This window comes from Manis pentadactyla, chromosome 7, assembly GCF_030020395.1.
Source record: "Manis pentadactyla isolate mManPen7 chromosome 7, mManPen7.hap1, whole genome shotgun sequence".
Taxonomy (NCBI): Eukaryota; Metazoa; Chordata; class Mammalia; order Pholidota; family Manidae; genus Manis; species Manis pentadactyla.
The window spans coordinates 136,565,070-136,579,014 of NC_080025.1; the positions used below are offsets into that span (position 1 = coordinate 136,565,070).

The window sequence follows — 13,945 nt, forward strand, 5'->3', positions numbered from 1 at the left end:
TGGAGGAGAGGACTTGATAATATGGTGAATGTTGAAACCACAATGTTCATGTGAAACTTTTGTAAGATTGTATATCAATGATGCTTTAATTAAAAAAAATAACGTACCTGTTGATTCATTTTTTATATGTCTATATAGACAATCATATCATGCCCAAATAATGACATTTTTGTTTTTCCCTTTCCAATCCCCCAACCCCCCAATTTTTACTATCCTGGCAAAGACTTTAATTGCATCCTCACCTTGTTCCTAGTCTTAAGAGCATTCCAGCATTTCACATTTTAACTCCAGTTTGCTATGTTTTAGGTACTTTCAAAAAATAAATCAAGCTAAGGAAGATCCCTTTTACTCCTAATTTGCCAACATTTAAAAAGAAAATCACGACTGGGTATTAATATTAAATAATTTTTCTGTGTCTATTGAGATAATTATTTAATAACAAATGTAACACATAAAAACTTGTGGAAGGGTACAAACTATATTTTGGAGGAAATTTACAGTAATTAAATACTAAAGAAAAGAAGAAAAGCTAAACTGAATGAGCTAGCCATCCAAATTAAGAAGTTAAAAAAATAGAATAAAACTCAAAAAGAAAACAATAAAGGTGATGGCAGAAATTTACAGACTATATAACAATCATATAATAATAGAAAAGAACTTGTTCTTTCAGATACTCATAAAATAAATCAAACTGGCAATGTTAATAAGGAGAAAAGGAAGAAAGCACAAATGTATTAGTAATAAAGCAGATCCCTTACTATAAATGCAGCAGAGATTATAAATATGACAATAGTTGCATGTTAATAAACTTGAAAACTTAGATGAAATGGGTAAGTGCCAAGGAGAAATTATCAAGCATAACTCAAAAGGAGTAGAAAATCAAAATTGTTCTATCAGTAAATAAATAAACTCTATAGTTAAAAAATGTCAGTCATAGACCTAGGTGCTTTATAGACAAATTGTACCAAAGATTTAAGGACAGAACATTTCAGTCTTACACAGAAAAGGAGGAAACGTTCCTCAAATCACTTTATGAGACTAGCAAAGTCGATATTAGATAAAGTACAGGAAACGAATATTACTGATGTTTCTCAGTCATGAAATTAGTTGCAAAATTGAATGTTAGCTAACAAAATCCAGCAATGAGTTAAATACATATACATATATTATATAATATATTATCAACATACACAGACACCCAGGAATGCAAGACTGTCTTAAATTGAAAAGTTTGATTAATGTAATTTGCCACATTGATAAGTCAACTCATTACATCTATGATAAATCTCACTTTGGTTGCAGATAAATTAGAACCATGCCTCCTGCCCCCACCTACTACATCACATCAGTTGAGACTTAGTCCTTTGATTTGACATAGAGGAAAATACAGGGAGAGTAGTGAGGGCAGTTTCGGGGGCACGTGGGAGGCCGGGCAGGAGTGAGACCAGGGCAGGTGACGGCATCTGGACGGGGCAGCTGTCAGGGCCAGAGGCAGTGTGGCTAAGCAGCAGATACGGCTTTGCGGTGTCTCACCGACGCTACTCACCCCACCAACCGACGCCGCCAGCGCTCACCAGCAACCCCTTGGCCCCCGCCCTCCGCCATCAGCTGTCTGCAGCCTCCAGGGCGCCCCTCACCAGGACCTGGTGCCCTCTCTCCGACGACGGCCTGTCCTCGCAGCAGCAGCTCCTGGCAGGTAGCCGCAGGCGCGTCCGTGGGGGCGGCTCCGCAACGAGGGGGTCTGTGGGCCGGGGCCCTGCTCCGCCGCCCGCAGGGGGGCAGCGCGGGGCGGAGGTGAGAGGAGGCGCGGGCGCGCAGAGGCCGCAGGTGACGCGGGCAGCGGGGAGCGGCGGCCTCGGTCCGGGCGGCGGCAGGCGGGGGCCATGTCGGTGGGCGGCGGGAGCGGGTGGTGGGCGGGCAGCCTCGTAAGAGAGCGGTGTCGGCCCGCAACCGACGCCTCCTTGCTCCCGGCTGATGCCATCAGCGCCTGGTTCCGCGCTGCGACCGCCTCCGGTCTCAGACTCCGCCCAACCCCCCCGCAGGGGGCCTCCCGGCTGCCTGTTCCCACGCAGACCTCGCCGCCTCACAGCGGCAGCAGCTTTTAGTAAGTAGCCGCCCCAACACTGGCTTTTTGATCCGGAAGTTTTGGGGTGGAGCATGGCTCATTAGACTTTGGAAATGTATTCATCTCATTCATTTAACAATTGTGTGTGTGTGTGTGTGTCTCTCTCTCTCTCTCTCACACACACACACACACACACACAAATACACTTACTGTTCAGCCACACTGTGCCTGGTGATACGCTAGATGGTAAATGGGAGGAATTTAGCATGCAGTCCCAGCAATAAACAACATAGTAAAAGGCAGGAAGTTAAGAAGTAAGATTCTTAACTTTTTAGCAGACAAATAACTCAGCCCACCTTGGGGGCTGGGCAGGTGGTCTTGCTTGATAGGCTCTCAGACCGAGTTGCCAGTTATCTCAGGGAGAAATTAGAGCAGTAAATTTCTTGTATTGAGTTAATTTTAAATATTCAGGGACCACTTAACAAGTCTGCACCCTCAGCCCGTGATCACATTCCTGAAAAATCCTTAAGAGGAGGAACCCCCAACCTTTCAGGGCACTCCTGTCTCTTAGGTCACAGGCGCTTTCTAAGTGTGTAACCTTTTAATCTTAAACTTTCTCCAACCTTTCAAGGCGCCTCTCCTGGCTGAGGTTGCCTGCTGCCCAGGTATAGCCAACCCTATTTCTTAAGGAAAAGAAAAAAGAAATTGGTGGGTTTGACCTCATCTTGTACCTGGTGGGGAAAAGGGGATAAATAAAGAGATGAGAGAACTTTCTCCAGGTCACACTTGATTCATTCAGAGGCAGAGGCAGAGGCAGAGGCAGAAAGAGGAGCTGGGTCTACTGACTGAAGACTGCTTCTCACTCACTTTCGGGTGTTCAACTCCGTAAGACAACTTGTAGAGTTAAAATTGTCTGTAATGTCATAGGGTTTAAGGCCCTTACAGATGAGATTTTGTAGTTTCTGTTTTTCATAAGGTGAATGCCTTTAATTGGGGAGTGCCGACCCCCCTTGGGCTGGACAGCAGGTGATTACTGCCACAATGCACCCGTGTTTCTCTAGGCAGGGCCCATGGAAGCTGTTTCAGTGGTGGTAGAGTGAGTCAAGGTTGGCACAGTCTGTTTTCTTGTTCCGCTGCCATCAGATTTAGTCTTTTTTCATCTGCTATTTTCTGGGTGTGTCGGAAAGTACCAATGGCCCAGGAGCGCTAGCATTCTCCTTAGGGAAATTGTTTATTGGCCTTAATTTGGATCCATTATTTGCCAGCTGCCTTTGAAGCAGGTGACCATGGAATCTGTAAGCCTCAGTAAACATCTTTTATTATGTAAAATCGTCATTTGGGGGTTGTTAGATCTGCAGTGAAGAACAGGCATTTGTCACTTTTTACTCCCTTCAGAATTTAGGAAGTTCAGACGGGAAGAGATCTACTGGCACAAGTTTGCGTCTGTCTGGTAGATGAAAAACACTTAACAGCGATGAGGGCTGAGACTTGATCTTGTTTTTACCTCTTAGGGAAACGATGCTGTCTTAGGCCGTCACCCTAAAACATGGCACAGTTTGTTTAAAAAATTGCTGCTGAAATTTCAGAGGTTCCTTGGCTCATGAAATCTGGAGAAACTTTTTATCTGAATTTTGCAGTGAGTTAACTTTTGAACATGTAAAATGATTTGTGGCCACAAATCACTTTGGACAGGAATCCTTCCAAGGTTAATTATGTGCTTTCATGTCCTTTTTAAACCTGTGTAAGATGTTTAATCTGCTTTAAATGGCTTAATGTCACCTCCAGACACATCATAGTTGTGAAAACCTGAGCAGTGCGCTCAACAGCCATTGAAGTGTGGAGGCTGCTGGCTGCAGTGTGTTTGAGCTTCTGTGTCTGTGTAGTTTTCTTGACTCTTCCTGCCCACTACTTACTTTCAGAGCTTTCTTTAGTTTCCCTTGTCTGTTCCCAATTATTTCTAATTTGATTTTTCTCCTCCATTTGTCGTTGGTTTGTTAAGTCCTGTAATTTGCAGCCATGTGCACAGCAGTCCGTTATGTTGAAGGACCAAATTAATGTCATTAGTCTCCCTCCAACAGTAAGATTGTTCTGAAGGAGATGCTACTACACACCGCCCTGTGGGGTCTTCCCAAGCATACCTCTCTGTGGGGCAGGGTTCTCCTGGGATCAGTACCAGCAGTAGAATTGCTGCAGGCAGGGGACACACAGGTGAACAGTGGGTGAGCTGTGTGGGTATTCTCTCCATGAGCCTGCACCTGGCAGCACGTGGTGTCCCAGCCCCTCCCTGGCTGCCCCAGGGCAGGCACCTCCTGCTGTGCTCCTGCCAGTTCTGGCAGTCAGCCACCCTTCCTCACCGCCCAGCTCCACCTGGCCTTCCCAGGGAGCTGCCCGCCTTCAGTCCCCTGTCCATGGATCCCAGGCAGCCTGGTATATAACTTTTCTCCCAGAAAGAGTGCCCTCCCTTCCAGAAAGGATCTGTCTCCGTCCTGGGGCTGCAGGTCCCTCTGCGTTCTCAGAGCTGGTGGGCAGCGGGAGTGCAGCGGGGGAAGTGCAGCTCCCTGCACGCTGGCTGTGCTCACTCTTGGGTTCACTTTCTCCTTGGGGTTTTTGCTGTTGGAGGAACACGGTGAGGGCAGATAGAATGTAAAAGGAGCAGCTGTCTGGGCAGAGCACAGCCCTTTAACTCAACATCTCTTCTGCTCAAAACCCTGAAACCATCATCCTGCCCCCACTTACCTACAATTCCCAGAGTGAACCAGACCCCTGGGAGCTGTAGTTCCTACAGGAGGACGAGTGGTCAAGAGCAGGGCCTGCAGGACAGCAGGAACACAAGGCAGCTGGAAACTCCCCAGAGTTCATGGGAATTCTGTTTTGGGGGCAGTCTGCCATAGTTGTGATCTTAGGAAAATACCTCAGCCCTTCCTCACACAGACATATTGATGTTACTCTTGCAGTTAACAAGAAATTGAAGGTTATTGGAAAAAGCTTTCAGTATGGACTACACGGAGGAAGTTATTTGTCAATTCAGATTTGGTAACAAGAAATTCCCAGGTAAGTAGGCTGTCCTTTCCTCCAGTGATAATCCTCCCACAACAGGCTGCATCCCCACAGTGAGCCAAGCCTGGACACCTGCCAGTGACACCCAGGAATTAATCTGTCCCCAGCACCACCACGCACCTGGGAGTAGCCTTCACTGCAGCTCACGCTGGGTTTGGGGCAGGTTGTGCCCTCAGAGCTGTGTCCCCCTCTGTGTGCCCCTGCCTGCACCCATTAGGGGGCACCTTGGCATTTCAGATCAGAAACCCATGGCTGGGTTTGCCCCTAAGGAGGGAAGTTGGCCGGGTGCCTGATGTTCACTCGTAGGAGTAGTCCAAAGAGCAGATTCAAACCCCTCCAAATGTATCTACATATTTTTTATTTTGCTAAAATACTAAGAGAGGTTTAGGTGAGTCGAGAATTTATGATATGATTCCAAAATTTACATGAAAGAGAAAGTGGGTTTTCCATGGCGGAAAGTCAACCATGGCCACTCAGACATCTCTGAATTTCTAATCCACAGAACCTATGAGCATATGAAAATTTTCTGTTTTATGTCCCTAGGTCTGAGAAGGTTCAATACACAGCAGCAGATAACTAGAATGTCCCTCATTCACAAAGGACACTGGCCTGCTTTCACAACCTTCTTCTAGATCCTTCTATCCCATGGGTGACTTCAGTGTCCCCACAAATAAACCTTACAGTATTCTTGTCTCCACCTCCCCACACTCAGTGATGTCCATGTATAGGCCCCCTCAGCTGCCCTCTTTCAGTTTACCAAAGGGCTGGGTTTCCTTGAAATTGTAAAGACTCCGTGGGAGGGTTTGGGATAAGGGACAAACGGCGGCCTCATCTGACCACCCCTTCAAACTCCTGCCTGGGTTGCCCACAGGGAGAACACTGGGCAAAGCTGCAGTTCACAAGGTTGCCATGGCAACCTATTGTCCATCATAATGGACATACCTCAGCAGGACGGGGTGAAGGTGCATAAATAGTGGGGCCATCACCCCACAGCCAACCACTTGCTACTTGGACCCACAGGGCAGGTATCAGGTGGCTGCTTGCAGGTGCAAGATATATCGATTAAAGCGTGAGTAGAGCTGAGGATGGGAGCGCCGAGGACCCTGAGCACAGGAGGAAGCAGAGGAGGTGTTGGCTTGAGGTGGCCTGCAGCTTACGGGGCCCATCTGGGCCCCCAGGTACTGGGCCGAGGCAAGAACAGCGGCCCCAGGATGCTGGGCCCCATGCTCGTCTTCCTGCTGCTGCTGCTGCCGTCTCTGCTCCTGACCACCAGGAGCACCCTCCACCGCTACCCCACCCAGGACCAAGGTCACCACCCCAGCTCCAGGCTCCAGGAGAGCCCAGCAGATGGGGACTCCTGCTGGAGCACTTACGACGTGTACTTCATCCTAGACTCGTGAGTGGCCCACCTGCTCTAGTCAGTGCCATAGAACAGTGCTGTCCCTGGGGTCAGTATGGGGCCCCAGGCTCTGAGAGAGGGAAGCAGGGACTGTCTGGTCACATTCAAGGAACAGACTCTCTGTGGCCTCCCTGTTCCTGGGGCAGAAAGAATGCCCCAGGCATTTGTTCCCTGGGACTTTTCTCTTGAAAAAGATCGAAGGCCACCATCTAGCTTCTAGATGACTCAGTCCCTCCAAACACATGGCCCAGTTCTGTGACCTGCATGCCCCTTAATCAACTGGTGGGGAAATTGCTGGAATTGGGGTTCCTGTGGTTCCTGGGCCTCTGTCTCTCCTGCTGCTTTGGGTTTTTCGTGTATGTGTGCTCTTTCTTTCCCTCTTTGTAGAGAAGGTGTTGTTCACTTCAGTCTCCACTCTTCTTCAGGGTGAAATACTCTGTGTGTAAGGGTAGATCTGGTGGGAGAAGGTGACTTCAGGCTCTCTCTACTCCACCATTTTCCCAGAATCCTGTTTTTCTGGCTCTTGTTACCATTTTTGGCTTAAAGGCTATTTTATCTGATATAACTATGGCTGATTTCTTCTGATTTTCACTTGCGTGGAATTTCTTCTATCACTTCACTTTTAATCTACATATATCTTTAGAGCTGAATGAGTCTTTTGTAAGCAGCATGTATTTGGGTTTTATTATGTACCCAACCACTCAGTGCCTTCTGAATGGTGAAGTCAATCTGTTCACATTTAGAGTGATTCTTGATATGTAAGGACTTGCTGTATCATCTTATAGTTCACTTTCTGGTTGTCTTATATTTCCATTATTTCTTTTACCCTCGGTTTCTGCTTACCTTTGTAGATTGTTTTCCATGGAAGTATACTGTTTCCAATTTAAGCCTCTGTTTGTTCAGTGTTTCTTTGTGGAAACTACGGCTTAGCGCTTCCAAGTCTGCCATTTTCACACTTCATGCCACTAGTTTGTCTGTAATTTCATTTTTAAATTTTTCAAGGAAATGCTTGAACATAAATTTCAGATAGAACGCTATTACAAATACACACAGACACACACAAACATTGAGGCTCTTGCCCCATACTACCCCACTTCTGATCCTACTCTTCAGAGACAGCAATTTGTAAGTATTCCAGATTTTATTTTTTTGACATTGTGACCATGTATCTAATAACGTGTTTATACGCTAAAACATGTTTATACTTTATGGTGTTTCTTACTGCTTGAGGTTACATATTCTCTGTGAACTTCTTACTGTGGAAGAAGAGAATTTAGCTTTGTTATATCTCAGCTCCCTTATATGATTCTGCTCTGTGCTTCAATTCTCCCAGAACAGTTATATCACTAGAATGTTTTGGCCTCAAGGTTTAATTGTGGAGCTATCTATTGATGCCCATCTCTCCATTCTCATTTAAGGGTGGGGCACTAAATAATGACTGGAGCCCTGAGTGCCAGAAGCCCACGTGTCTGCTCTGTTCCCTACTGCCTCCTTGCTGGGGACCTTCCTTGTAGGTCCCTGTGGTTGCCTACGATCTCTCACATTCTTGTGTAATGGAATCAAGGGTTTCCTTCAAAATTATCATAAATTGACAACTATCCCAGAGTAGATAGGTGGGTTGAAGACTCTTGTTTCCTATGAATTGTCTTTGGAGTGTCCTTTTCATTCAATGGAATAACAGAGGAGAGAAGTAATGGGGAGGAAAATGGAAAGTGTAACCATCACTAGATAGGAATGGAGTTGTCTTGCACTTCAGTGTGGGTCTGAGAGAAAATCTCTATTTCATCAGGTTGACAAAGTCAACCTACCTAGCAGTTGTCTGGCTCAGTGTCACCCTGATCTGCCATGTGCAATAGATAGAATGTGGGGTTTGCAGCCAGGTCTGGGTTCACATCCATACTAGCTATTGAAATTGTGTCACATTCTATGACCTGTGGAATCCTGTTTTCTCATCTGAAAAGTGGCAATAATTGTACTATCATAGGGTTGTTCTGGAATCAGAAATAATGTATGTAAAGTGCCTGATAGATATGTACTAACTGGGTAATCTTTTTTTTTTCTATTTTTCAAAAAAAATTTGTTATCATTGATCTACAGTTACATGCAGAACATTATGTTTACTAGGCTCCCCCCTTCATCAAGTCCCCCCCTACACCCCATTACAGTCACTGTCCATCAGCATAGTAAGATGCTATAGAATCACTACTTGTCTTTACTGTGTTGCACAGCCCTGCCCATGCGCCCCCCCTACATGCTAATTATACATGCTAATCATAATACCCCCTTTCTTTTATCCCACCCTTATCACTCCCTTCCCACCCATCCTCCCCAGTCCCTTTCCCTTTGGTAACGGTTAGTCCATTCTTGGGTCCTGTGATTCTGCTGCTGTTTTGTTCCTTCAGTTTTTCTTTATTCTTATGCTCCACATATGAGTGAAATAATTTGATACTTGTCTTTCTCTGCCTGGCATATTTCACTGAGCATAATACCCTCTAGCTCCATTCATGTTGTTGCAAATGGTAGGATTTGCTTTCTTCTTATGGCTGAATAATATTCCATTGTGTATATGTACCATATCTTCTTTATCCATTCATCTACTGATGGACATTTAGGTTGCTTCCATTTCTTGGCTATTGTAAATAGTGCTGTGATAAACATAGGGGTGCATCTGTCTTTTTCAAACAGGGCTGCTGCATTCTTAGGGTAAATTCCTAGAAGTGGAATTCCTGGGTAAAATGGTATTTCTATTTTAAGCATTTTGAGGAACCTCCATACTGCTTTCCACAATGGTTGAACTAATTTACATTCCCACCAGCAGTGTAGGAGGGTTCCCCTTTCTCCACAACCTCGACAACATTTGTTATTGTTTGTCTTTTTGATGATGGCGATCCTTACTGGTGTGAGGTGATATCCCATTGTGGTTTTAATTTGCATTTCTCTGATGACAAGCGATGTGGAGCATCTTTTCATGTGTCTGTTGGCCATCTGAATTTCTTCTTTAGAGAACTGTCTATTCAGCTCCTCTGCCCATTTTTTAATTGGATTATTTGCTTTTTGTTTGTTGAGGTGTGTGAGTTCTTTATATATTTTGGATGTCAACCCTTTATCGGATCTGTCATTTATGAATATATTCTCCCACACTGTAGGATACCTTTTTGTTCTTTGATGGTGTCCTTTGCTGTGCAGAAGCTTTTTAGCTTGATATATTCCCACTTGTTCATTTTTGCTTTTGTTTCCCTTGCCCGGGGAGATATGTTCATGAAGATGTCGCTCATGTTTATGTCCAAGAGATTTTTTTTTTTTTTTGGTATCTTTAATCTACAATTACCTGAGGAACATTATGTTTCCTAGGCTCACCCTTTCACAGTCACTGTCCATCAGCGTAGTAAGATGCTGTAAAATCACTACTTATCTTCTCTGTGTTGCACAGCCCTCTCTGTGCCCCCCCCCACATGTCCAAAAGATTTTTGCCAATGTTTTTTTCTAGGAGTTTTATGGTTTCATGACTTACATTCAGGTTTTTGATCCATTTCGAATTTACTTTTGTGTATGGGGTTAGACAGTAATCCAGTTTCATTCTCTTACATGTAGCTGTCCAGTTTTGCCAGCACCATCTGTTGAAGAGACTGTCATTTCCCCATTGTATGTCCATGGCTCCTTTATCATATATTAATTGACCATATATGTTTGCGTTAATATCTGGGGTCTCTATTCTGTTCCACTGGTCTGTGACTCTGTTCTTGTGCCAGTACCAAACTGTCTTGATTACTGTGGCTTTGTAGTAGAGCTTGAAGTTGGGGAGCGAGATCCCCCCCCACTTTATTCTTCCTTCTCAGGATTGCTTTGGCTATTCGGGGTCTTTGGTGTTTCCATATGAATTTTTGAACTATTTGTTCCAGTTCGTTGAAGAATGTTGTTGGTAATTTGATAGAGATTGCATCAAATCTGTATATTGCTTTGGGCAGGATGGTCATTTTGATGATATTGATTCTTCCTAGCCTAGAGCATGGGATGAGTTTCCATTTATTAGTGTCCTCTTTAATTTCTCTTAAGAGTGTCTTATAGTTTTCAGGGTATAGGTCTTTCACTTCCTTGGTTAGGTTTATTCCTAGGTATTTTATTCTTTTTGATGCAGTTGTGAATGGAATTGTTTTCCTGATTTCTCTTTCTATTAGTTCATTGTTAGTGTATCGGAAAGCCACAAATTTCTGTGTGTTAATTTTGTATCCTGCAACTTTGCTGTATTCTGATATCAGTTCTAGTCATTTTGGAGTGGAGTCTTTAGGGTTTTTTATGTACAGTATCATGCCATCTGCAAATAGTGACAGTTTAACTTCTTCTTTACCAATTTGGATTCCTTGTATTTCTTTGTTTTGTCTAATTGCCATGGCTAGGACCTCCAGTACTATGTTGAATAACAGTGGGGAGAGTGGGCATCCCTGTCTTGTTCCCGATCCTAGGTGAAAAGCTTTCAGCTTCTCGCTGTTCAGTATGATGTTGGCTGTGGGGTTATCATATATGGCCTTTATTTTGTTGAAGTACTTGCCCTCTATACCCATTTTGCTGAGAGTTTTTATCATGAATGGATGTTGAATTTTGTTGAATGCTTTTTCAACATCTATAGAGATGATCATGTGGTTTTTATCCTTCTTTTTGTTTATGTGGTGGATGATGTTGATGGATTTTTGAATGTTGTACCATCCTTGCATCCCTGGGATGAATCCCACTTGGTCATGGTGTATGATCCTTTTGATGTATTTTTGAATTCGGTTTGCTAATATTTTGTTGAGTGTTTTTGCATCTACGTTCATCAGGGATATTGGTCTGTAATTTTCTTTTTTGGTGAGGTCTTTGCCTGGTTTTGGTATTAGGGTAATGTTGGCCTCATAGAATGAGTTTGGGAATATTCCCTCCTCTTCTATTTTTTGGAAAACTTTAAGGAGAATGGGTATTATGTCTTCTATGTATGTCTGATAAAATTCTGATGTAAATCCATCTGGTCTGGGGGTTTTGTTATGGGGTAGTTTTTTAATTACCTCTTCAATTTCTTTGCTGGTAATTTTTTTGTTTAGATTTTGTGTTTCTTCCTTGGTCAGTCTTGGAAGGTTGTATTTTCTAAGAAGTTGTCCATTTCTTCTAGGTTTTCCAGCTTGTTAGCATATAGGTTTTCATAGTAGTCTCTAATAATTCTTTGTATTTCTGTGGGATCCGTTGTGATGTTTCCTTTCTCCTTTCTGATTCTGTTGATGTGTGTTGACTCTCTTTTTCTCTTAATAAGTCTGGCTAGAGGCTTATCTATTTTGTTTATTTTCTCAAAGAAGCAGCTCTTGGTTTCATTGATTTTTTCTATTGTTTTATTCTTCTCAATTTTATTTTTTCTTCTCTGATCTTTATTATGTCCCTCCTTCTGCTGATTTTAGGCCTCATTTGTTCTTCTTTTTCCAATTTCGATAATTGTGATGTTAGAGTATTCACTTGGAATTGTTCTTCCTTCTTTAAATATGCCTGGATTGCTATATACTTTCCTCTTAAGACTGCTTTCGCTGCTTAAGACTGGCTCTTGCATCTTATCCATTCTGCTTATAAATCCTTCCAGAGATTGTTTCATTTCTGTAAGCTCCTTCCGGACGTCATCCCTTAGCTCTTGCATATTTCTCTGCAGCTCCATCTGCATGGTTATGACCTTTATTTTGAATTCTTTTTCAGGGAAAGTGGTTAGGTCTATCTCCCCAGATTCCTTCTCAGGGGAGGATGTCTGGCTTAATCTGGTCTGTATCAAATTCTTCTGTCTTTTCATGGCAATAGAGGTAGTTGTGGGAAGCTGGTGCGTGTGTCAGCTGGGAGAATGTCCCTTCTTGCTGGTTTGTGGCCTTCCTCTCCTGGGAGAACAGCGGCCTCTAGCGGCTTGTGCTGGGCAGCTGCGTGCAGACGGGGTTTCTAATTCTTGCCCGGCCGCTGTGAAAGAAGCTGCCCTGCTGCTGTGCGTGTGGCCAGCCTCAGGCTGCTGCTCCACTATGGCAGAGCAGCGTTGGAGGGGAAACGGGCGGGAGGCTGTTTATCCCCATGAGGGGCCTCCGAGCTGCGCTGCTGCCTAGGGGTTCCCCGGGATTCCCAGCTGCTGGGCTAAGTGTCCCGGGATGTTTCCATCCAGCGGTGGGGACCCTGTCCCTTTAAGTCTTTCAAAAAGCACTCACTTTTCTTTGTCCCGGGGGCCCCTGCTGCGGGGACCCACTCACAGGTCTTACCGTCCAGTTTCCCTAATACCCAGCACCCCATGCACTTTGTGTCTGCGCTCTGGCCCGGATGGCTGGGGCTGGGTGTTCAGCAGTCCTGGGCTCCCTCTCCCTCCCTGCTCCTACTCCTCTCCTCCTGCCGGGAGCTGGGGGGAGGGGCGCTCGGGTCCGCCGGGCCGCGGCTTGTATCTCACCCCCTTCACCAGGCACTGGGTTCTCGCAGGTGTAGATGTAGCCTGGCTGTTGTCCTGTATCTTCTGGTCTCTCTTTTAGGGATAGTTGTATTTGTTGAATTTTCATAAGTATATACGGTTTTGGGAGGAGATTTCCGCTACTCTACTCATGCCACCATCTTGGCTCTGCCTCCTCACTGGGTAATCTTGATGTTCGGGTCATCTGTCCTTAGTTTCCTCACTATTTGCTGACAGTTTGAGATGTAGCCGTGGAGGCAGAAGGAATGATGGGGAGGAAGAGCCGAGAGCCATGACCCACCCCAGTGTTAAAGTGCTGGCAGAGGAGCAGAGAGCTGGGAATGGTGATTCCCAAGGGGAAATGGGGGACCAGGAGAGCCAGCATATCCGAATTTCTGGAGGCTTTACCGACCAAAGCATCCCACCTCATTTCCTAACATTCCCATGTAGCATGATCAACCATCCATGTTTGCCACCAAAAGCCCCTCATCCGAGAAGTCCCTCATCCCCTCCCACACAGGTCTAATTGGTCAATTGCTACCACTCACATTGAATAAAGTCACCATGAGGGTAACTCACTGATTTCACGTCAGGAGCTGTGGTGGCTCTAGCTATTTCAGGAGCTGGGGGCTCTCAGGGAGGAGCTTGCTAAGGGCCTGCAGGAAGGCAGGGAGGGCAGAAACTATGCTCACATGATACATGCACCTCTGTCTCTGACTCACGTCTTCTTTTTCAGGTCACACAGTGTAAACAACAACTGGGAGTCCACACAGAGCTTTGTGAAGGATTTGGTGAACAGATTTAATAAGTATGGCTTTTCAGCTCTGTGTTGCAGGGTGTTTTCCTCTCTGAGTACATTGCTGTTTAGATGAGTGGACACGGGACTGCCTCAGGTCACAAAGCTCAGGGCAGTGTTCTGAAGCAGGAGAAAAGGACCGATCCCATTTGTTTCCTAAGATCTCTGCAACCTTGCTTGGCTCCTTTCTGGGAGTCAGGCCTT

At 45.0% G+C, this 13,945-nt stretch overlaps 1 protein-coding gene across 1 annotated transcript in view; it reads left to right on the plus strand.

Annotated features, from left to right (window-relative positions):
• LOC118932595 (anthrax toxin receptor-like) overlaps window positions 1-13,945 on the plus strand; it is a 30,510-nt gene continuing 16,565 nt past the window's right edge. Inside the window, exons 1-4 of the mRNA XM_057504838.1 lie at window positions 1-1,696; window positions 5,020-5,116; window positions 5,666-6,518; window positions 13,682-13,753. Of these exons, the coding sequence (XP_057360821.1) occupies window positions 6,208-6,518; window positions 13,682-13,753 (383 nt within the window). The 5' untranslated portion in view covers window positions 1-1,696; window positions 5,020-5,116; window positions 5,666-6,207. The remainder of the gene's footprint in view (window positions 1,697-5,019; window positions 5,117-5,665; window positions 6,519-13,681; window positions 13,754-13,945) is intronic.